Source organism: Sordaria macrospora, chromosome 6, assembly GCF_033870435.1.
Source record: "Sordaria macrospora chromosome 6, complete sequence".
Lineage (NCBI taxonomy): Eukaryota > Fungi > Ascomycota > Sordariomycetes > Sordariales > Sordariaceae > Sordaria > Sordaria macrospora.
Window position 1 is genome coordinate 1,257,697 of NC_089376.1, and position 24,066 is coordinate 1,281,762.

Genomic DNA, 24,066 nt, shown 5'->3' on the forward strand with positions numbered 1-24,066 from the left:
TTTACATCACCAGAGGCAATAGATCTCCTATTAAACTCTCGTGGAAGTCCTACAGACTTATGCCGTTGTTGGCCCTAAGGGCCAGAAACTTTTTCGCGCTTCTTCAACGGCTGCTTCCTCAATAGCTGCTGCTTCAGGAGATAAACTTGTATCTTCATCAAACCTCATCTGCGTCAGGAATTCCCCGGCTCCCTCGACAAGCTTATCGATGATGTCAGACTCTTTGCCATCGCCAGCCTCCGCAGCAGCCTTCAAGTCCTCGCCCAGGTAAGTTGGTAGCTTATCCAACCTCGTGGGCGGATCAACTCCCGCTTCCTTGTAGTTAACCCGTTGTTGCATTTTGGGCCCAAAGCCATCCATAACTTCTTGCAAGAACAACGTCGCCTCGTCAAACAGTCGTAAGTAGTCAAGCTGAAGAAGACCTTCGAGAAGTGACTGGACGGAGTCATCAACCAGCTGCAGCATCTCGATAGGCGATAACTTGGACAGAACCGCTTTGCGTCGCAAGTACTCCTCGGTCTTCTCATCCAACTTGGGTGGCGCAACCGAATAGGTACCTGTCCTGACAGCCGTAGTGCCGTTGACCTCTTCTCCGTTCTCCAACAACTCATTCGCCTCCCGTGTAGAAACTACAAGGGTGTCTGGGGTTATTCGGCGTCGTTCGAGCTGGAGTCGGTGCATGGCCAGATGCCCCATGTAGGCAATCTCGTAGTAATAGTCTTCTTCGGCAAACCCATATCGATAGTACAGAGTTCTTCGAATCTTGACCGATTGAGCGAAACCGGACCTACTTGCGAGATCGGGAGGCCCATCCCAGCCTGCTGGTGGCTTGATCGCGAGTTGGTAGTTGTGGATAATGGCGACAGGATCCTGTACCCCGAGGAAGCCGCTCTTGAATATGCTGTCGTCGAGATAAGTTTCGTTCAGCTTCTCCATGTTGGGCCAGACAGGCAAGCTTGGATCCGCAGCACGAGCGGCATGGTACAGGTAGGAAGCGGCCTCAAGAACGTAGGTGAAGGCAGCAAATTGGTGGCCCATTTCGCTATGCACAAGCCTTGCGCGGAAATCGAGGAGCCCTGCCCACACGGGCTCGTTCTTGAGGAGAAAGAACTCTTCTGGGTCTTCTTCAATGCCCATTTGTCGGAAGCGGAACATTTTATCTTCGTAGGTGAAGTCCTCTAGCAGGAACTCAGTGGTATCCTGGATGCGCTCGCTGTACTCCCGTTTGAATGCCCTGTCTCTGGTTACAGTGCTGGGATCGTGATCGCGAAGCGAATTCACGACTCTTTGGCCTGTCTTTTGCATTTCGTTGAACGGATTGATGACATCCTTTTCCATGATGTGGCGGATATCGACCCACAGGTGGAAGGAGAAGATGAGAGAAGACGTTACAATATGCCTCTTGAGCGATTCCTGCCAGTCTTGCAACAGTAGTGGCTCGGCTGGGAGCTTTGGGGGAACCTGCCCGTTCTTCTTGAGGGCCTTTAGCAAAGAACCCTCTGTGATCATCTGGAAGCTGATGGTGTTTCCGAATTTCTGCCAGGTCTTCATGTTATGTGCGCCATAGACAACCTGCTTCCGGGCTGAAGGTGGCAGCATGGGAACCTTGCCGGGAGAGATATTCTTGAGGGTCCGAATTATAGTACAATAAGACGGGAAGGCGAGCCAGCTGTTGGTTTGTTAGCTTGAGCGTATGGTTGTACGATACGGAGACAGGATGACTTACTCAGCCTCGTCCCTCCACAAACGCTCGTCGTGTTCCTCCTGGTTGAGGTCATCGTACGCATCGTAATCGATGTGTTCGAGGCCAACTTGAATAAAGAGCATGTCCATCATCCACTCGTAGCAGGTGAGGTCGGGATGGAACTTGAGCCCCTTCATGAGGTCCCACTCGAGCATGTGGAATAGCTCAAAGGCGGCGTTGGTGATGACGGCCAAGGTGTTCAGATGGACGGACCGGTCATACCAGTAGTCGCACCAACGCTCTTGCACGTAGTTTCGGATGGTGTTAAAGTCCTCGAAAAAGCAGTAGACCATCATGTAGAAGTCGAACTCGTCGTCTTCATCGTCCTCGTTTGCCGAGGGCAGGCCCCAGTCAAACGTGTCCAACCACGAATTTTCGTCGTTGTTGTCTGTCGCGGAGTGGCGAGATGACCGTGTCTCACTGCGCCGTTCCTTTTGCGGCTTCTTGGTTCTCTTTTTGCTCTTGTGTGATTTCTTGGACCTCGTGGACTTTCGGTCATCTTCGGACGGTGGGTCAGCTTGGTCATCTTCGGCTGCGTCTGCGTCGGGCGGCGTCTGAACCTCGAGATGGGTGAACATGTTGATGAGATCGGACAGGCCCATTGGGTTCTTTTCGTCGGGTTTCTCGTTCTTGGAGTCATTGCAGCGAGCCGAGATCAGGGCCTCGAACTTGGCAAGGATGCGCTCGAGGACGTTGATGATGTGGGCGTGGGTTTGGTTGCTCTCCTGGAGCTTTCGGTCGGCCGGTCGCTTGGCGGCGGCGCCACTGAAGAACTTGAAGCTTTTCTTGCGGAGGTTGACGACATCGCGGAGGATGTTGACGGCGGCATCGGGGATCTGCTCGGGCTCGGCGTTGTCGGCGATCTTGAGGGCGAGAATCTCGAGCTCGGTCCAGTGGACGGATTTGGCGCTTTCGACGTTGGTCTCGAGGCGCGGGTCGGCGAGGGGGGTGACGGTGGCTTTGGCTCGTGCCTTCTTTTGCCGTCGGGATTCTTTTATTACAGACGCCGGGGCTGTTTCGATGGCTTTTGTCTGGTCTTCGGAGGCATTGCCATTGTTCGGTTTTTGGGACACGACCTTGTCGGCGGTTTGTTTGACCCAGCTGGTGAACTGAGCCTGCGCAAGCTTATAACGAGCCCACGTACCGCGGCCCACTCGACTGTCTGTGGATTCCATGCTATATGTAGCTCAATGAAGAGGGACTCGGGTAAGGGCGTGTGCGGCGTGTCGACATTAGACGTATGTATTGTCGCTGCCGTATGTGTTGTTCGGTGTCAATTCATCCAAGAACCAGCATCGGCATCCAGTTATTTTTCGTGTCCAGTTGAACGACGTCACGCGTTCCAGGGGAAGGCGTACCCAGGGGCATGGCGGGGAGGTCCTCACTCCCCTGCGCGCCCTGAAAGTGGTCTGTGTGCTCCCCAGGACTCAGGCGGGGTCACTTCAGCATCCCCTCGTCAACAACATCGAATCTTGTGAACAAAACAAAGAAAAACAACATGAATCTACAGCACGGCGATTTGCAGACAAACATTGAAAATGCGGTGGTCCATCGCGATGTGCACAAACCTCATCCCTACCATGGATGTCCTCTTTGAAAGTCAAGAGCCAATGATGAGCGGGGCCTCGTAAAATGGTCTGTACCACTAATGCAAAAGTCTCACCATGGACTTCAGGGGCCTTTCGCCGATTCTTCACTTAGAACTTACTACCCAACTCCGGCTTCCTCTCTTTTCACCATCACCTTACAAATTCGGCATCATCACCCGAAGACACGACGATTAGCTATATCCATCATCATCCTCAAAGTGTCATCACTCCTCACCTTGATCGCCAACTCCGATGGGCTCCAATGATGTGCCACCGGCCCATTGCCCGTCATGGGTAATCCCCACGAGCACCGCTCTGCTCGGCATCGGCGTGCTCTTCTGGGACGCGACCTACATCTTGATGACGCGCCGCGCGCTGGCTACCAAAACCTACGGCATGCCGCTCCTGGCACTCGCCCTCAACGTCTCATGGGAGCTCGTCTATTCCTTCTACGTCAGCGAGATGATCCTGGAGAAACTTGGGTTTGCCTTCTGGCTCTTGCTTGACATCGGTCTCATATACACCACCGTCCACTTCGGTCCCGAGGCCTGGCGTTATACGAATCCGTGGGTGGGCCGGAACATCGGCTGGATATTTGCTCTTTTGACCGCCGTCGGATGCGTGGGTCACTACGCCTTTGCGGCTTGGTGGATGTCCGAGCCTCACCGTGGTTCCGGCGATAAGACGGGCAAGTTTTGGGCGGGCCAGAATGGTTATGACGCCACCGAGGTGGCCTTTTGGTCCGCTGCCGTCTGTCAACTTGCGGGCAGCGCGGGGAGTCTCGTCATGCTCATTACCCGGGGGCATTCTGGGGGAACAAGCTATCTGATTTGGTAGGTCTTCTTCCTGTATCTCTACATGGACATTGCATGGTGTCAAGGTCATTGATTTAATCGACGAATACGCGCTTCAAGTTCGGGTTCGACAAAGGTGGTACTATCTCTGGAACAATTTCGCAAACATTTGCGAGTTTGTCGTTTCACATACACTACAATGCCAATCACGGACGTCCCGTCACTAACAGCTACGTCAGGCTATGTCGAGCACTCGGCACACTGGTCGGTTTGGTGTTGGCCAACGTCTTCCTTTGGTGGTTCTGGCCTGAGGCACATGGGTTCGTCTTCAACCCCTTTGCCGTATTCCTCTGGGGGGTTTCTCTCGTCTGCGATATAGCATATCCTTTCGTACTGTGGCAGGTCCGCCGGTCTGAGGTAGTACTTCCAGACGGTACGCTCGCGATGTCAACGCCAGATCAGACCCCCTTGGCAGCCCCCAGTAACCATCAGAAGAAGAATCAATGATGTCGTCGTGTCTGCAAGGAGCTGGATTGACGTTCAGTGAGGTAACGATTGGCAGTCAAATGACCACTGTTTCCCTATATCCCAGGAGGTGTCTGCTTGAGACTTGCTCGCCTCCAAGCTGCATGGAATTACCACCATGTGCCCTGTAGGCGTCATAAGGCTCAAGACTCTCGTTGGATGTAAAGATGGTAGCCAGCGTCGCGTGCGTCCAGGGTTAACCAACAGTGGCATGCGATGCCAACAACATACACAGCCCTATGCACAGTGTGTTTCAAAAGCTCAGCTACCGCCAACGTGTTTCGTATGCCGTCTTGACAGGAACTGATGTTGCATCCTAACGACCTGAAATAAGCTTCTATAGGACAGAAACAAGTCTAAGGTCAACGGGCATCGAATGGAAGAGAGCCACGACCGTGATCGCATCCAGCTGAAGCGATCACCTGCATAAATGACCAACTCAAGCGTCACTTCCACGCTTTTGGGTGAACTCCCACTATTCCACTGTTGTCCTTGCGCAGGCAAAACGGAGCTCGACCAGCGACTATCGTCCTATTAGTTTATTGAGGGACCGTTTCCGAAGTTTTGCACCTGTGAGAAAGATCCGAAGTATTTTACGACAGACGAATCATCCATTGAACAACGCCCAGGGCCAGGCAAGACATGCCGCCAGAGTCGAAAAGGGAAGTGAAAATCAGGCCATGGGCCATGGGGAATCCGAAATTGTGATATCGATCAGTCAAGCCACGAGCAGCCACAGATGGGTACATGACCCAGGCAACGACTCAGCCCATGGAACAAGCGAGCCCGGACCCCCGGCACTGGGGTTTGCTCGACAACTTGACAGGTCGCAACGGGCGTTCGTGATCGCTCACATGATCGGTAAGACACCACGCTAGAGATTACCGACCTCAACCCTACCGTGACGGGCCATCACACACCTTCACACAGGCTCACCTGCACGCTACGGGATACCAGAAGGGAAAGCATCCGGGGAACCCCTCGGACAACGGTGAACAGTGACTCGGACGGGTTGTCCATCGTCGATGTGCTTATCTCTCTGGGAAGGGCCGTCCGAGACATCAAGGGACCCTTTCGGAATCGGTTCAAGGTCTTACTGAAGAGTGTCTTTCTGATTTGAACCGTCGGCGACCTTTTTTTGCTTCTTTCATCCATTCGCCCTTCCCTTGCCAATTGATGATTCGCCGAACGAGCTATCAACCATTAAGCGTGCAGCTCATACAGTCCAGCACTAGTAACCCATACTCTCCATGCTCTTGTTCATGCAATGGAAACAGTATCGGAGGGACTTGCAACTCACTGCGCGGAATGGGGACCCTGGAGGGCTATGTTATCGCCTACGCAGGAAGATCTCGGCAAACTCGACGATAACTCACCGATCTACGTCGCTTTTCAACTGAGGCCTTACAAGAACGCAGAACACTACCTGCCCATCAATGCCGAACCCGAATGCCGGGTACCGTTACAGAGCAAAGTTTCCAGCCAAGGTGTCAAGCGAAATACAATCGCCGCCCAAAGATCCATGGAAATCAGTCGATTCTGAATCAACATATCACGGGAAAAGAGAGACCGTGTAAGCTCGCCTTCCCCGCCAATGCCTAAGATTTTCTTGGCCGCCTTTCAACCCGCTTCCTTCACAGAAGCGTTACCTTGATTACCATTCTTAACAGAAAACTAGGCTTGCTTCTGTCCTAAACACTTCGCAAAACCATCCCCAAGTTGGAATGGCTTGCCTGCGCCTGGCGCGTCTATCTTTGGATTTATACTACTTCTCAAGCCAGCCATTCTGTCTCACATTCTCCCCAGTGTGCGCACCCGTCTTTCCCAGAAGCCGCCAGTCACCACCTTGCCTGCCCCGGCATCCAAACCGCAAGTCGCAACTGAACGCTGTCGTACCTTGTCCGCGCTTGTCTCGGACGCACTTTCTGCCGGACGATCTCGATCATGGACTGGAAGGCTAGCTGCTAGGGGACTTTTATCCATTTCCGTCTTAGTGTCTGTCTATTCTGTTTCACGAACACAGTGTTTTCGGCAAAAGACCAGGTCAAGAGATAGCTCAGGTAACTGTACAACCTTTTGCAGTTTGCAGTGGGAAGGGAGGCTATGGCTAAGTCAAGTGGTCACGATATTGCAATCCTCAGTTTACCAACAGTCTGGTAAACATTCGTTAGTTCCAACATACCTTACCTAGCTGGAAGTCAAACTTTGAGGAGGAACAGCTCACCATCGATCACAACATGGCGGAAGGATGGGCTCTGATCGTCAAATTCATGTCATGAAGTTATTCGCAAGTTTGTCTTCTTTTTGGGCCAGAGAAATTGAATGAAAATCCGAGACCCGGGTTGTTGGGACATCTTGCATTCCTCTGCTCCGCATCTCTAGCCCGGAGCCCCGGACTTATGGTTCACCGTCAATGAACGTAGAATTCCCATGACCATGGGCATTTGCCGATTACGATGTTTGTCTGCGGTTGCACCATTCGGACCCGAAAATCGGCGCAAAACATGACCACGGAGACTAATCAACCTTGCCTTACGGCCGGAAAGCTTGATACATGCTTGGTGTTTGCAATTCAATATGGAACACTATCGAAGCTTCGCTATCAATTCACTTAGACGCCAGCCGGTCACATGAGTGTTTGCCCATGTGGGTGGTCTGTCGGTCTTCCCCGGAGTACCGGCGCGGGTACCTGATTTCGACGTTCCAATGGATTGTGCAACAGAAGACAGAAAGAAGCAATTCCGTATTCCAGGCACCAGAGAACGGCCATGTTACCGGGCTGGACTAGCCGTCCGTTGGTGTTACCTTGCTTGCTTTTTCGCAGCTTCTCCTCTATGCTCTCCATAATCAGTATATGGCTTCCTATTCGTTCAACTCAACTTCAAGACCTCTCTATCTGAGACCTCACTGTTGCCGTCGCCGAATTCCATGCCATTCTGAGCCTGGCTTGGACTTGGCTGGACTGGAGTCGACCTCCAGTCTGTCTTCCTTAGAGGCTGAGCAAAAGAAAAGGAGAAGAAAAAAAGGAAATGCAAGTAGAGATACCCTGGTGACTCTACGTATGTTAAAGTCAGAGAGCAACAGACGCGGTGAGAGGCAGGCAGGTAGGTAGGGCTGGACCTCGTAAATACCTTAGGATTTGGATGACTTGGTAGTTTGTTCATGAAACCGACGGAGGATAGTAACTCTCTTTGTAAGGGATTGGTAACGGGATAGCAGATTTTAGCTATCCGGAAGTCGGAAACTAGTTAGGTAGGAGGACAGTGCTGTCTTTCGGTGGGTTGCCGGTAGACTGGAGACTTCGTGTGTAGCGAATGCACTCTTGAAAAGAAGCACCGGTGCTTATGGTACAGTGTCAACACTAACACAATGGTCCTTAGGTACTAGTCGTGATAGCTCGACACCCCATTTTCACGAATTCGACTCTATCAGGCATGGTCGAAATCAAAATCGCTGTTTAAGAAGCCATACCGTTCGTAGGCTGGCTCGATGACTGACATTGCCTATGGTCGTTCATAAACTACATTGCTGTCCGTTTTCTCATCCAATCAAAAGGCAAGATGGCCGAGCGGTCTAAGGCGCCACGTTAAGGTTAACCCTTAATCTCCTCTCAGAGTTCCGTGGTCCGAAAGGGCGTGGGTTCGAATCCCACTCTTGTCAATTATTTTGTTATCCACCTAGACTCAGGTGGTGGATCATTACTTTTTTTGCTGATTTCTGGTAACGACCAGGATACCGTCGTTTAGAGCTAGCTGGTAACGAAGGCTGGGAGCGAGGGCTTGCTTGGTTCCGGAAAAGGGACGACATTCGATGTTTACGTAGACAACTATTTTCTCTATTAGGTTTTTGCCCTGTGGTCTTGCGCTGTCTCCGTATATAACGTCAGGTTACGGCATTGGAAGTGACTTCTCCCCTTGTTGGGAGCTGGTGTTATACGGTTTTCCGTATGCTGTTAGTCAGATGCGTGTAGACTAACGGATGAGTTGGACAGTTGATGAAAAGAGTTAGTAGCACCGGAACGGATACTAATACAAATAACAAAGCAGACATTAACATAGAAGAACTTGGTTCTCGGCCAGCTTTGATAAGTTGATTGCAAGAGAGAGAGTTGTTTGAGCGCAGATATGCAGAATGTAAGATCCTCTTTAGCGTATATAAAAACATGCGCTACCCACAACTTTCAACAACAGCTAAAAACAAGCTGCATGGCGCAGCGGAAGCGCGCCGGGCTCATAACCCGGAGGTCACTCGATCGAAACGAGTTGCAGCTACTCAAATATTTTCTTTTTGGCTCCTTTTCGCGTCCTTTTTTTTTTCTGCTTTCATTTTTTTTTTCGTCGTGATATAGACGGTTGTGGAGTTCCCGATAAGCCCGAAGTGGAGATCGGCTTGGAAAAGTTCTCCGGGTTTGACCCAGGCCCGGTCTACTAGCCCGGCTCAGGTCTCCACTACGGTCCGGTCCGCTCCCGTTCCGGGTCCGGCTTTGGGACTTGTCACTTGTAAGTAGTCATCTGCCGTTATTAACTAAACATCTTCACCCCCACACTTCAGTTGCCAATCTGGATGGACATGTGTCTTGCACGACTCATCACCATCCCCCGTACCTTCGACGTGCTCGATTATCAGGATGACTAAAGCCCGAAGTGGGTGTAAGGAATTGAGTGAAAGCATTAGTAGTCACTGCTGAGTAACCACCACCACACCAAATGACACCTTTGCGGCTTCTTTTCTCCTCGCCACCTCCTTAAAACATTCTCAAGCGTGGGATGAGAGAGCATGTGTTCGAGTAATGGAGCAGGATCAGGTCGATATTAGGAATTCAGCATTTTGTCCAGTATCGGTATCATGTTTAAAATCCTGATCAGGATCAGGATTATCCATTTGTAAGAGCATCTGATGTGTGGGGGAAATGCACAGCTCCATCTCCATCCCACTGCTACCCACGGTGGCGTACATGGCGCATCCCATGGCATTCATACCATCGATGCTTATCATCATTCCTTCCGTGATCTTACCATATTGAAGCCCACTTGATAGCGTTAATGCCGATGGCGTCAGATCCATTCTTTATAACATTGAGAAAAATCGCCAGTTTCACATGTCAGACGACATGTTCCGAAGACATTATCTGAAGCTTCCGGGGTTGTTCGGAACCGGGATCTTCTCGTCAAGGGCCTGCTATTATGTCAACAATATGAAGCTGACATGAGACGGGACGGGACGGATATCAAAACAAGCTTGTCATAATGTCTTGCAGGATAAGAAGATCAACAGTCAGAGCCAGATATATGACCTTTAACCATTGGAGAAGCGATTGCCTTCCTGATTTGTGTGAAGTGGCCTAGAATAAGATTAGCAGGATTTTGTTCGGGAACCACGGTCAAGAAAGGAAGGAGCGCAGAATCATCTCTAACATGACTGTTCCCGGAGAAAGCCCGACTAAGATGGGCTTAGGGCGGCAGAAGGGTACACTCATGCTTTGTGCACTGAACCTGTGATAGAAACGGTTTAAGGTGCACCGTTTCCTTTCTGCTCCGTTTTGGCCGAGTGAGCCTGAAAATATCGGGAGCCAGATAAGGGAAGGCTGGTGGCTTATCAGGTATCATCGAGGCACGGATTGGGACATCGTCTGGCGTTGCTGGGAGGTAGGACCGAAGAGACAGACCAGTGTAACCCCAACTTGGTCTTAGGACAGATCTGATATAACTCGGTGAGCCGGCCGGATGGAAAGACCCATGGAAGATGGAGGCTCGATGAAAGTGTGGGGTCTTATAGGGCCGCATTAACGACCAGGAGGTCGAGACGTTACAGAATGGAATCCCAGAAAGTTCCATGACATGGAGGTACAAGATGTTGCGTAGTTAGCTAGTCTGTTGACTAAGACATGTACGGAATTGACGGGCGAATGTCTGGCATCAGATTATAGTATCTGATATGCGATCTCCAAATGCTACTCTGCTGAAACAGACACTCCGCCGGTCCTTACCGAGTCGAATGATTGTCTGTCTAGAAATATGACCGAAGCAGGCAAAGCCGGCGCAAGTTTGGTTCTGAGAAACCGGGTACAGAGTGAAGATGGGAGTTAATGAATTTCCACCCAACTCCTATATAACGAACCGTGGCTCTTAGTCCTGAGACTTGGGCGCGCACAGAGGTGTTGCTCACCTGGTTGATGATGCTTATTCTTAGCTGCGGGAAAGCACCCAAGCATATAGCCGCGAGAACTTCGAGCAATGCAGATTAATCGACATCATGTGGCAGATGCCAATACCGGGAAATCTGGGTGCTAGTTGAGACGTCCTGTGAGGGTCGAACTTGTGCATACCGACTTTCGAGCCTGGTTGCTTTGGGTCAAGGCACCGGAGACACGAGCCGAATCTCGTTACATTTCCGGCCGAGGTACAGCGTAGGTTACCGTCGATTCCGACTTCAAATGCCGGCTCTGCCTCCTTCGACGTTAAAATTCAACGTTGGTTCTTCCCGAGAGCGCTCTCCACAGCGGATCTTGCTCGACGCTATCCCTTTTGGGCGGCTGGCATGCTATGCTGGGCGACCTGCGCGTCATGTTATAGCCCTGATACGGTCACATGGCAGAGGTAAGCTGCCGCAGCTATGTATGTAGCCTGTATTCTTGTGTGTTCGCGACCCCGGTGGGTTAGGGGAAAGTCTGGCAAGAGGATGTTGAACCGGTACCAAAGCCAGCAAGTGAAGCGCTTTGGACTTGAAGGCCACTGTCGGCCATGAGTAATGCCTGACTGTCAGACTGGGGTTCTCAGAAACCATCAGTCAATGCTGACACTGTCGTTGAAGCATGCGAAGATGCTTTGGTTGAGGCATGAAGCCGGAAATTTGGATTTCGGGGAGACGGACCGTCGAAGGAGACCAGGTGCCACGATGTTAACGGCGGTGGTGTAACGTGGATGTCTGGGCCAAGTCGGCCCAAACATGTCTCTCCCACGGTTCGTCTAAACCTGACCTGCATTTGCTGGGCCCTGCAGGGAAGAACCAGACCGCGAACGCCCCGTCATATGTAGCTCTCAAAGACCCAGGTTTGAAGAACGTCATGTCGTAGACACCCCCTGGAACTGTTTGCCTTGGCGAGTTCGTTGATACTACGACCTTTGGAACCATGGAGATCGTTTCTCCGAGGGCCTCCATCAACGGCTGTTGATCAGTACGGCTTGGAAGTGATCCAAGCAGGAACCTGTCATCAGGTGATGAAAGTCGAGGTCGATCGATGCGGAGAGCGTCTATCCTACCTCTACTCGGGACCCGATGAGCGTCGTCGTGTCCCGTCCCCTGGAGCGTCATGTGGGTGGTTTGAAACTAGGTGCCTCTGTGATGCGGCCGCTATAAGGCTGCTGTAAGAATCAGCGTTAGGCATCATGTAGTGCCCGGGGTCCCAACCTCGAACGACGGGATCTGCCAACAATACCTCTACCTACTCTAGTACTGACCGATCTCCGGCATCTTTCTGTCATTTATGACAATGCCTCCATTGCCGATATTGACCATGGAATTGTACACAGACCAGACCGGTGAAAAGAGGCAGGGCTTGTAGGCTGCTCGACGCTCGGATGAGGCGGGGTAGTATCGTGCCATCAACCACGATTCAATGCCCTCCAAGGAGTACAAAGCTCACCATGTACCAGTACTTTTGTCCACAACTTCAACATGTTGGACGAAAGAGGCGGGTGGTGGCCCTCGGTGGCTCTGCTGGCTTCCGACCCGATACAACGAAAAGCTGGAAAGGCCGGTCCTACAGCAGCATCAGCATCAGGGAAGGAACGAGGAGCTTCGGGATTATTCCAGTTTTCTGCAATACGATAATTGGAGCTTGATGTTGCGAAGCACAAAACAGTCGGATCTCACGACAACAACGTTCACGTCCACGCCCACGTCGACGACCACGGCCACGGCCTATCCCTTTCCACCTGCGACTACCCGCAATTATCTTGATCATAATGATATCAGACCCATCTGATCGACCATCGGATCTCGGCATCCAGTTCCAATCGACACACCCTGATGATGGCCAAACTGCATTGCATCTCCCAGTGCCTCGAGAACGCTACTGCCGATAGCCGCCGTGGGGAGAGTTGAAATGTCTCCGAAAGAACTGCACAGAATAAAGGCCTCGAATGATACAGACTGTCAATCCTCTCGGGCGATTAAACTGTTCCTGTCAATCCAAGCCCGCGGATGCGGACGGTCCTGGAACGTCACAGGTACCTTACCTTGCTGCCCCCGGCGTCGGCTGCGGGGCAATGAGCGCCATGCAGAGCAGCAGCACACTGCAGGAGCTGTCACCCCGAGTCAACATCGATCCAACCCATCGGTCGGAATTACGGGCTGCCCGCTTCTTCACACGCCGAACATCCAAAGAGAGTGGTGTGGTCGAGAGTGATTGACCGTCATCACATTATTCTCGTCTTACCACCATTCAACGACAGGACCCTGGCATTGGTGTCAAGCCTGAATGCCACATGCCAGCCCAAATCATCATCAACTTTAGTTCGGACGGCCTCATCCACCACAGTCGAGGAGCAGCCATCAAAGCATCTATCCGTCAACACGAACACCAACCTACTTACAAGAACATCTTGTAATCGGAATTAATCTCCCAAACGGTCTGGAAACGACGGCGAACAACAGCGCAACGCCCGCAGTTTGATGCTGCATCTAGATCTCTGCGTATTATATGGCGCCAGCAAGCATGGCGTGGGCCAAGCTTTTCAGTGTAAGCCACCACCTCAAATCGATATTGGAACCTCTAACCCAACTACCACTGGGGGCTGCTTTGCCCACGTGGTGTTGGTGTTACACGTTTAATACTTGAAACCCCTGCCATTATCAACAATGTGGTTACTCGGCCTTCTTGTAATCACCACAGGAACAGACGAACGGCAAGCCTCACGAAAACAAAGAGTTGACAAGTCGGCCACCTCGTTTTGATGAGAACCATGCTTGCTTTCTGTGGGCATTGTTTGGTCTCTTCAGATTGCGGCCTTGTTGTCTCCTTACCGGCAAGTTGACTATTTTTTATTTCTTCTTCTCTGCATGACTCCTTTCGACAAAGCAAACAAACGTCATTCGTCCATCGACACCCTCTTTTGTACGCCACAAGAACAACCTGGCGGTCGTGACGCTGTGATAGGTATGAGGCCTTGCTGTCCTGTGGCTTCCACCGGCGTTTGCAAGATGCGCTTATCCCATCGATCGATGGGCTTCAGCAATGCACATCAAAGCATTGTCTGTGGCGGCTCGCCCACTAGGCGATTCGATTATAAGTGTTGGGCCGCGTTTACGCTATGGGCAACACATGATTTACATTGGCAGTAGGCCTCGGTTTGCCCTCGGATTAATGGTTTTGGTGGACAATTAGGGCACTGCTCTAAATTTTGTATGCTAGACTCACCGGTGCGGCACGTCTCATGCCCTACGGGAGGCGGAAGTAGACGTTAAAAATAACAACAACAACAAAAAAAATCAAAGCATTGTCTGGGATGTGCAACACTATTGCCCGCGCACGTCCAAAACCTCCAATAGCGTACGCATGGTTCCTGACGGTCACTACCACAAGCACACTACGTGTACGTATGACGAAAAGCCATCGGCCAAAGATACCCAAACCATCACAGTTCAGCGGATGCTTGCTTGCTTGCACCCTTTGTCCAAGCCCAGCCATGAACGGGGTGTTGCGCTTTGGCTTGTTTCCAGCTATGCAGAGACTCTGGGGGTAAAACACCTTGGACGCAAGCGAAGCCCCGTTGCCAGCAACGGCCTGTGACAAATTTGCGGCAAACATGAATGTCTAGCCAGTCATGTTGACCACGCATTCTGTCACGAGGCACGACACACCCATGGCTTGACATGACCTCGGAGAGCTCGGGAGGAAACACGGCCGTATTCTCAGGCAGAGTTGTGTTTTATAGATGAGATACTACACAGTATCGCCTCAAGACCATTAACAGGCATCTCGAACGGATAGCCAACCACGGCGGTTCAAAATACCCTCATATCCTCGTCGACCCAAATGCACCCCCACACACCACCCACTGAGTGCCTGCAAGATCACTGTATTCCAGACCAACCTATTCAGACGGGCAGCAGATGGCTGGTTGACCGATGCACCTACATCCGTGTAACACAGGCACAGGACAAAGCCGTATCCAATGACCGTCTACATCCCGACATGGTGCTTCCGACCACAGCAACTGCACCGACTTCTCCCGGACCGGGCAAGCCTTCTCGGACGGTATAACCATTCCAGAATGCCCGTATTGACTCGCCGGCTGCCTCTACGCCTCCATCGTGCCAACAAAGCAAGCCTCGCACAACGATGGAACCAAGTGGAAAATATTACGGCTACCCGATGGACGTGTTACTCCATCTGTTCATACCCTCAGTCGTCACCGGCTGTCCAGCATCAGTCCAGGACAGTCATAAGGCTGCGGAAGTCCGTCCACACAGGTAAGGTAGGACTGACATGGTCATCTTCGATGGGCTTACGCTTACCCATATGATGCTTTGCAATGTCGACAAGTTAACTCGATGTGTTACACGCCTCAGAGGGCTGCATGACCGGTCGGCCGAGTCGAAGAACCATCGTAACACATGCTAATTGTCGAGCATTTTCCTGACAATCATTGGTCTGTGGTTTCCTACCAAGTAATACAGGTGTGTTGCCCTATGGTCTAAACAACGTTCAATGCCAGGCAATGGTGTTAAATGTCCCCCTACAGTAACATGCAAGTTTACAACTAGCCGTCTCAAACTCTTACTCGCTGGAATTAAACAGAAAAAGTCCGAAATATCAAAGCTGGACTAATCGCAATTTAAAATACCGAAACCATACCTGACTTCCTCACATGGTCTTTCCCAACGACATCAACACATCCTCTTTCCGAACATCGTACGGGGGAAGGGATATGGAGAATCCCTAATAGACCCAAACAAAGAAGCTTGGAAAGGCTCGAACCGAACCGAACCGAGTTGTGACCGAACATCGGAGTCATGTGTTGGCGGCGGTATTTCCCGCTGTTTATGACGAAGATCCGTGCTACCGAAAGGATAGAGGAGTTCCCATGTGTTGTCTTACATTCCGCCTGGGGGATAAGCGCTAAAAATACCATGACAAAAATCGTGCCATAGGCCACCAAAAACATCACGACATGCCCTTGTTCACCATGCTCAATGATACCCCCGCATTAAGAGAAATGATCCAGGATCGCGAACACAACCATGCCTACCTACCTTGCCATAGGTGCGCTAGAAGCCTCACCACTAATACTACATTAACTTCTCCAGTTACAACTTGATATATTCGTACGTAGGTGTCACTAAAAAGTCCCATATCCCATCCGACTCCGCCTCCACCATTCAACCTCCGTGTGCCGCTGTCTACCGCTGTCGCTGACCCGCAATTTCGGAGCCCGACGCGGTGTGATGAGGAGCGTTACTTTTGTGCTGCCTGCCTGATGGATCAACATTCCGTCCATTCAACGTAGCCGGACGATTTTCCGTAATTACAACCCATACAAATAATATTTCCCTGCTTCTACACTAAAACCACCCGCAAACTACCAATCCCACACAGCTATTTTTTTGTTCTGTACACTACAAGCCTACTACGTAGCCATCGGTCCCATTCTCTGACACTGCACTAACAAAAGGTGATGATAAACACTGATGGAAGTCAGCACCGTCACGTCATTATGGCCGTGATTCTTCAGTTCACTCCATCATCGCGCTCTCACGGATCAAAAGTAACCATCGGTGCCGTCCAATTAGCTAAGCTATAGAAGGTTTAGCGGTTCGCGTTCGCTAATCTGGATGTGCATTGAGGTTGCGGTATCATAATGTGTAGGTAGGATGTGACAAGGGAATAGAAAATGGGAATAATACACAGAGATGAATACACCGTCACTACAGTAGTCTATGGTAGAGGGCCCCTACGCTACCTGTGAGGCCTGCGAGGCTGCCTACCAACGTAAATAACAACAGTTGATCATCGTTGTCTACCAAGTATCAACTTCACCATGTCTGTTACTGGGGCTCAGAACGTCCGTGACTGCTCAAAGAGAAAAAAAAATGGCCAAAAAGACGTGTTGTTGTCCTCGAGATGTAAAGACTCCCCTTATCCATTGCCGATCAAACCCACTTGGTCAATGTATGTAAGACGAACAAAAGCCCTCGGCTTGACCAATGGATAGAAACAAACATTTACTAGCCCGGTGTGATTCGGTAGGCCAACCCTTTTCAGCGTGTACAGCCAAGACAACAAAACGGGCATGGATCTCCAATGAGGAAGAACCTCCGCGCTTGTCGCTACTTTTTGTCTGGGTCTGACCACTTCGCAGGGTTAGATACATCAGGGCGGCATTTCTATCATTCTCGGCGCGAGGAGCTCGATGTTTCAAGCCTCTCGGCGAGATGGCAAAATTCACAGAATACGTGGACATGGAAACGTTTTGGGGACACAAATGAAAGCACCGTTTTAAGCGCCTTTTAAGAATGCTATGGAGGTATCGATTTGATTGAATCGTTTTTTATCTCCAGTTGCCGATTTCCTAATTTCCCATCTAAATTCATGTCAATCCATAGCCGGTTCATCCTCCTCTTGTAAATCCCATTTTGCCTTCCATCCAAAGCCCGCCAATGATACCAATAACCATTATATTCCCTCGTTGAATGTGCAGATCCCAAGACTCCAAGCAAAAGGCAAAAAACGCCAGTAAAACAACCGCTCTATATGTGCAAGACAAACATACACATATGTATGGTCCATGATGATGATGAATGATAAAGATCTGCCTTCAGATCCAAGGGTATAAGACGCAAGATGTCCCAAATGAAAGAAAAACGCAGAGAAGCGGGAAAAATAAAACTAATATGTCCACAGGAACTCGAGTTGGTTGGACTATCTGTCGCTCACCCCCCACTCGTTGGGCTTCTAGAACTGGATGAGAGGAAGCACGGAAGTCGTGGGGGAGGCGCAGGCTAGTGACTTGTGATGAGACACGACCGCTGTTGTGGTTGGGGAGTCGGGTGTCAGAGTGGAGGAGAAGAAAGGAGTAAAGTCTGGCCGCCCTGATGGCACCCACGTGTACCGATGATGATGTTGTTGACATGACAATGCGACGATGGATTGAAACGGCATGTTGTCGCGACAGCTGGCCGTCAAGGCTGTTGCTGTTGTTCTATGTCCTAGACCTGTCCCCCAAACATGCTGCAGCACCACTTTGGGCAGGGTTGCACTGGGGTTGGACCGGACCGTATGAGACAGGATGGTCGCCGGACTCATCACAGCTTGACGCAGATGATGCCTCATATTGCAGCTGGCTGGAACTGGAAACCCTTTCGGCAGTCCGGTGGATTGATAACCGATGCCTTCGTTGCGCCCTTGCAATCACAAATTGCGGTTTTTTCCTTTTGTAAAATTGGAAGTGATTGACCGCCCAGTTGCTTGCTTGCTGTGTGATGGTCGGAGTGAATGGGTGTGGTGTCCGTGCTTGCTGCTGTGACAAGGGGGGTCACCGTGAGGTGTGGCCCATCCATGGTTCTTGGCAAGTATGGGATGCCGAGGGTTCAATTTCCCAACCCAAGTATCGTTGCCTTGAATCTGCATGGGGCTCGCGTTGCGTATGGCCTTTGTCGTTGTCGCGTGGAATCACCCGCACTGCCGCTTTGGTGTCTTTGGCGTACCGGCCCGGTTCCATGTGCTCCGCAGTGGTTGACCAGATACTCATCTCCGTCGTCGCCGTTGTCAATGTTTCCGCTCTAGTGTCGTTCTCTCGTTCGGTGAAGATCTTCAAGTGGAGGTGGTCGGCGCCTGGCTCGTCATCACCCGATTGCGGTATCCCCGGATTCCCCAGATGGGCCTAGTAGCCTCACATTGCTGTACCGCCTTGAAAGCCGCTGATCGTCGGTGCGATTACGGGTTTCGGTGGGGAAGTGGTTCTCTTGTCTGTTATCGCCAGAAGACTGATGCGTTCAAAGGTAAGTCTGCTGCTTGCTGGAGCGCTTGATCATGCTCTCCCAGGGAGGGTATGTCTTGGGCTTGCATTCGCCTATTTGGAAGTCAGCCTTCAGTCCACGTGGGGGGGAATTGTCAGGATGATGAATCCGGAAATGGCGTGGGGGCCAGGAACCGGTAGGTATTCAACTCCAAATGAAAGTCATGTCGATCACATACCGCAAAGCTCCTCCTGCCTATACTCGAAGTGGGTGACGTTGGGTTGGCAGCGCTTGTGGGTTATTGTGTAGTCTCTGCACCACTTGGAGGCGATCCAGCGGAAGTGGCCGCACGAGTATTCCCGTTGAGTGTAGTCGCACATCTTGACTGATTTTGGTATTTTGTTTGTGGAAGAATCGGTAGTAGTTGATGCTGATCGCAAAGATGAGATAGGCGACAGTCTAGTGAGAGTCGAACCCAATGTATGGTATCAATGTCGATGACGTGCCGAGTAGTCGAGTGCTTGAGACTGAGCTGGACAGGTTGAAGAATCTGTGGGGGAAGCAAGCTCTACAAACTGGAGACAGAGGAGATGGCCAAGATGGGACGGTGGGCATGACGTTGTATTTAACCTTGTATGCCAGGTGCGTCCTACGGAGTATGGAGGATCGTGAGGACGGAGCTTAAGCACAGTGAGAAAACGGAAAAAAAAAAAAAGACGAAAAAAGGTTGGATTGAAAATGCTCCATAGCATCCCTACCTCGACCTCGAACGGGACTGCACTTTGTGGAAGGTGGAGTGGTGTTGTCAAAAAGATCCAGATGCGAAGCACCGTTCCATCCAGGATCCCTTGCCCACTTTCCATGCACCTGCTGAGTTGGAGCCAGGTACCTCTACCTTGTTGGGTACCTGCCACTTGCTCGACATGGGCCCCTTCGGCACTTACGTACTGTACCTACAACGTGCTCGAGAGTTCACTGTACCGAAGCATGAGGCTGCTGGATAGGGGATAAAAACAAAGTGGTAAAGTAATGGACTATGGACCGCCGCCCCGTACTCTGTTCCTGAGGTGCTTGTCTCTGAACATTGTCGCAGCACTGGTTCGCTACTTAGCATCCCCACCCCTTGATTTGGTTGAGAGACATGGAGGGCGGCAAGAGGCAGTCCTCCTCCTCGACTTCCATGTGTGAGAGCAACACAAGGAGCGTGTGGGTCCGAGGTAACTGGACAGGGGTCTCTTGAAAGTGGAGGAAGGTTCATCGTAGCGACACTGGCACACCGGGCAGCCGGGCACTGTTACCTACTGTAGGTACTCCGGGCTCCCAGGGGCAGGTAAAGTTCGCTCCCGGACACACCTACCACTACCTCTATCAACTTGAATTGTTGCCCGTCTTACTTGGTGTCAAGATAAAAACAACTTCCATCATGTTTTCGAGAAACCTCACTCCGCATACCCAACTGTTTGCCGGTAGAAACCCCGTTCTCGCCTTTAAGCGACAGAGCGAGCTGGCAGGTGCCCCTAACGTTAGTCAACTTTAGCTGCAGGCGGGCATGAATTAGCGCATCGCAAGCTCACTAGGTGCACTGTCTCCATCAACTCCTTGGCACCCTCCTTCCTCTCCATGCCTCCTCCGAACTGTCGATAGTTTCAAGGTACACAGGGGCATCCACGACCGAGGATCGTGGAGTCGGGAAGCCAAGTTGACAATATCATATCGGGAATAGAAAAAGAAAGAGATGAATCGTGATGGTTTCATATGTCAACACGCATTTTCCCGACAGCGTGCCCTTGGCCGTGGGAACGAACGGGTGCTGCCATCAACAGCAGACAGATATGGCAGGCCAGCGCCTGACGTTTATTGAACTCTTCCAAAGAACAATCAACATTTCATTGTTCCGTTGCCACGAATATACGGTAGTTGTATCATCTTTTGTTCGGGGCCGGTGAAAGATAACGGTTCCGTCGTCGCAACTGCACTCAGCACCATCTGCGTGGGATGACGGTGTGAGGCAGGTGCTGTAACGGTGCATAACACCTTTCCGCGAACCATTTGAAGCCTGAACGGAGCACGGACGGGCCTGTTGGTGCGCTCAAGTACCGACTACAAGTCATCATGTATCCTTTACCATAATCACCATCCTTCTTTACAAGGAATCTGTCGTGCATCTTCTCTATCAAGTGCTGCCAGCACAGTTTCCACTCGTCCTTTGAAAATCTCTCTTTCTTCCCGTAGTCTCGTGATTGTGTCGATGCGGGATGCCACGTCCAAAGATTCAATATTCTTATTTTGAAACACAATCCAGAGTCACCCTCATCAGGCTGCTTGGGCATTTCATCTGCGCAAGAAGAGGTATGGCCAATTGCGAGCCTCCATCCAGTGGTCGGCGTGCGCTATAACGATTCAGTGACGGGCCTTTGGTCAATATCACATTCGAAACGACATCGGTCCCATCACCTTCAGCATCAAATCTTGACAAAATGTGATGGATGGAATTTGTGGGTTTGTGAGGACCTCTCCATTCACTCACGTACCTTTCAGTAGGTTTCCCCATCGACTCCGACTCGCAATGGAGCAGACCCCGGAAAAACAGTGCTTGGAGTGCTGAAAATTCCCGCATCTTCAATTTCACCCCAAACAAAAAAGAAAAGAACATGGGGTGTCCTGCTAATGCCCGCTAGCGGACACCCTGCTAACTCTTTTCAGTCCGCAAGTCCAACATCTCGAGTGGCCGCAAGCGCGGCTTCTCTCATCGGCGTGTTGGTGGTTGACCGTGGGGAGATCACCGCACCGGCCGAGACGCAAAATATCATGTGGAGTTCGGGAATTGAGGCTCGGTGGTGTTATTACACACGGAATCCCCGAACCACCTTCATCTTGAGTCTCAACTCTTGCCTCGGATTCATCTGATCTTGAAACGCGCACGCACAGACATGCTAACGCTATAACACGACAAGCCGAATATCTTCTCGACAAGACCGAAAGATTTGGGAGTGTTTAGACATCAGACGGTCCCTTTTGATTCCCCTGAATTTACCCAGCTAATGTTCCGGTGACACGGTTAGCGTCCTTTCCCTTTCGCTTTGAGGACATTTCAAGGGTCTTTTTTGTCTGAGACAGCTCGACGCTTGTGAAGACAGGATGAACGCACGGCCACCCACAATGTGCTGAAAAGGGCTGCCGCAAGTCCATAGAGATGTTTGTCCTCGGGGCTCGTTTCGGCCAGGTTTGCTAGGTTTGGTGATCGTCCCATCGACGAGGACTGGGGTTAGGGCTGTCCCCCAAAGTGGCCAACCGTCCCTGCCTTTCTCAGCAATCTTCTGGAAAGATTTCGGAAGCTCTCAGCTCTCCGGGTTAAGAGCCAAGACTGGGAAAATGCGACCATCACCGAGGCCTGTCCCATGCTCGCCCGTGTCTCACTTTGGCCTGGCGTCAACCAAGCGTCAACCAGCGTCACGAAACCGAAGGTGGCTTCAACGCCAGCCTCCATCACCCCGTCCGATCCGCGAGTATCCAACACGACTCCGTCGCACCCGTTGCTTTGTGTGCTCCGCCATTGGCATTCGGGCCCAAATCCAAACACGTACGGGCCACGAGATCGACATGGATCCGCAAACTCATCCACTTGTTTCCGATGTGCGAGTTGTGCGTGCTGACTGCGGCTGTGATGTTTTCAATGGCACAAAAACATCACAATTCCAGAGTGGGCTTTGGAAACCCCACTTCCCGGTCTGGACTCCTGCCACATCTGTTTGTCACAGGCAGAAGTCGAGTTGCACCAGCGGATGCTACACGGCCATTGACTAGGTAGGCTCAATACGCCCTACGTGTGGTGTACATACTGTATCAAGGGGGCACATAGGCGATATACCTGAATGCGGAAGGCCAAAGAGCAGTATGGAGCCATTGGGACCCATGTGCAGTCGGCTTTCTGGGGACCAAAGCGTGAAGGTTTTTTTTTTCTGAAGTGGAATCACTTCCGTAAGCAGGAGGGGAGTTGAACGAGAGTTTGTGAAAATCGTGACATTGCATGTGGCCAGAAGAGTTCTCTTTCTCTCCTTGCAAATTTGCATGTGCTTGTTGCCCTGAAACCAACCCAACGGCACATTCACATTGCAAGTCCGACTTCGATGGCCTACCGCCGAGCCGTCCGTCGACTTAAACTATAGACGAAAGAAAGCAACCGACGCACTACCGATATGCTACATTGACAGGAGGGGATCTTAGGAAGCGATGCGGCTCAATGCGACCTCCCTATGCCTGACCTTCTCCATCCCGGTCCATAAGCTCCGTCCTCCGACCGGCCAGTTTGCGGCCTGGCGTCACCACGTTTGACGGAGATGGAATGCACCTCGGTACCCGATGGGCCTACAAGATTTGGTTCGTGGATAGGTATCAAATCCTGAAGGCACCTTGCCATGCGGAATGCATCGGTTCTGGAAAGGCTCTTTGATCTTTTGAGTCTGGCACACGACGGGTCAACGACTGCCAAATCGAGTTCGATAGCGGATAGCTCTGGCTCACGACTGCCGACTATGAGCGAATCGGTACTTGGCAACAATACCTAGCGGCTACTTTGTTCTAGGAGGCAGGTGCCTTCACGTCAGGCAGCTGCCGACACCGACGTCGTCCGTGACGGAATTCGTCGTTTTTTCCCATCCTACGACGCTTGTATGGTCAAATCTCTCCGTGAATTGTTCCGTTCCGTTTGATTTTGCCTTGCTGCCGTCCGAACGAACGAACGCACACCAAAAACATCCATCATCTGGACAACATCCTTGGAATTCCAATATGCCACCATTCACACATACCCAGGCCAGCAACCGATGTCGAAGAACAACGCGAGACATAATTGAGCCTCTTCCATGGCACAAACATCGATGATCGCAACAGTGTCCAAAGTTGGCAACTCTTGCAGCCCTGGAAGGAAAGAAACACGTTACCAATGCCAATGTTGGTCCACCGGTCTTCTAGAAGCGAAGCTAAAAATGTGGATAGAGGCAATCGCCAATGGTTGCGTCGTCCGCGGCAACCAATGGAGTCTCCATTCAGCTCTCGGTTTGGTGGAGGGTTGCCCCATCGCACCTCGGTCCACCGTCCCACACTTTGGCCGAAGCCAGCGCCTCCTCTTTTTCTGATGACATCCCAGCACCATGCACGTTATGTGCTCCAGAGCCTCCAGAAGCGTTCGCAGTGGTTCGTCCGTCTTCAAACCTCCACGCCGTGTCAATTGACGCACAGCACACTCGTACACAGTACATTATTCCCGGTCACCATGGTTAGCTGTTACGGGATTGGGCCTCACCACATGTTGAAACTCCGCTGGGTTCTTCGGCCCCGCAGCTTCTCAATCATGAGCGAGTCAGGTAATGGACAAGGAGTTCACGATCACGACGAGCACGGTAACAACGCAAGACGGATGAGACGGACGAAAAACAACTCTGATGGGTACAGTTGT

At 51.3% G+C, this 24,066-nt stretch overlaps 3 protein-coding genes and 2 non-coding genes across 5 annotated transcripts; 3 read left to right on the plus strand and 2 right to left on the minus strand.

Annotated features, from left to right (window-relative positions):
- Nucleotides 1-42: 42 nt before the first annotated feature.
- Nucleotides 43-3,116, minus strand: SMAC4_05654 (uncharacterized protein). The gene is made up of 2 exons (XM_003348510.2): nt 1,727-3,116; nt 43-1,669 (listed from the first exon to the last, which is right to left on the minus strand). The coding sequence occupies exons 1-2, from the start codon at nt 2,917-2,919 to the stop codon at nt 58-60; spliced, it is 2,805 nt and encodes a 934-aa protein (XP_003348558.1). The 5' UTR covers nt 2,920-3,116; the 3' UTR covers nt 43-57.
- Nucleotides 3,117-3,585: 469 nt separating this feature from the next.
- SMAC4_05653 (uncharacterized protein) lies at nt 3,586-4,634 on the plus strand (the record flags this gene model as incomplete). The annotated part of the gene is made up of 2 exons (XM_003348509.2): nt 3,586-4,166; nt 4,367-4,634. The coding sequence occupies 2 exons, from the start codon at nt 3,586-3,588 to the stop codon at nt 4,632-4,634; spliced, it is 849 nt and encodes a 282-aa protein (XP_003348557.2).
- A 3,572-nt stretch (nt 4,635-8,206) lies between these two features.
- On the plus strand, nt 8,207-8,312 carry SMAC4_13937. The gene is made up of 2 exons: nt 8,207-8,244; nt 8,271-8,312. It is a non-coding gene; the product is annotated as a tRNA-Leu (tRNA).
- Nucleotides 8,313-8,851: 539 nt separating this feature from the next.
- SMAC4_13938 lies at nt 8,852-8,923 on the plus strand. Its single transcript has one exon. It is a non-coding gene; the product is annotated as a tRNA-Met (tRNA).
- Nucleotides 8,924-17,150: 8,227 nt separating this feature from the next.
- On the minus strand, nt 17,151-19,301 carry SMAC4_05652 (uncharacterized protein). The gene is made up of 2 exons (XM_003348508.2): nt 18,850-19,301; nt 17,151-18,724 (listed from the first exon to the last, which is right to left on the minus strand). Exons 1-2 carry the CDS (start codon nt 18,989-18,991, stop codon nt 18,648-18,650), a joined length of 219 nt encoding a protein of 72 aa, XP_003348556.1. The 5' UTR covers nt 18,992-19,301; the 3' UTR covers nt 17,151-18,647.
- Nucleotides 19,302-24,066: the final 4,765 nt, after the last annotated feature.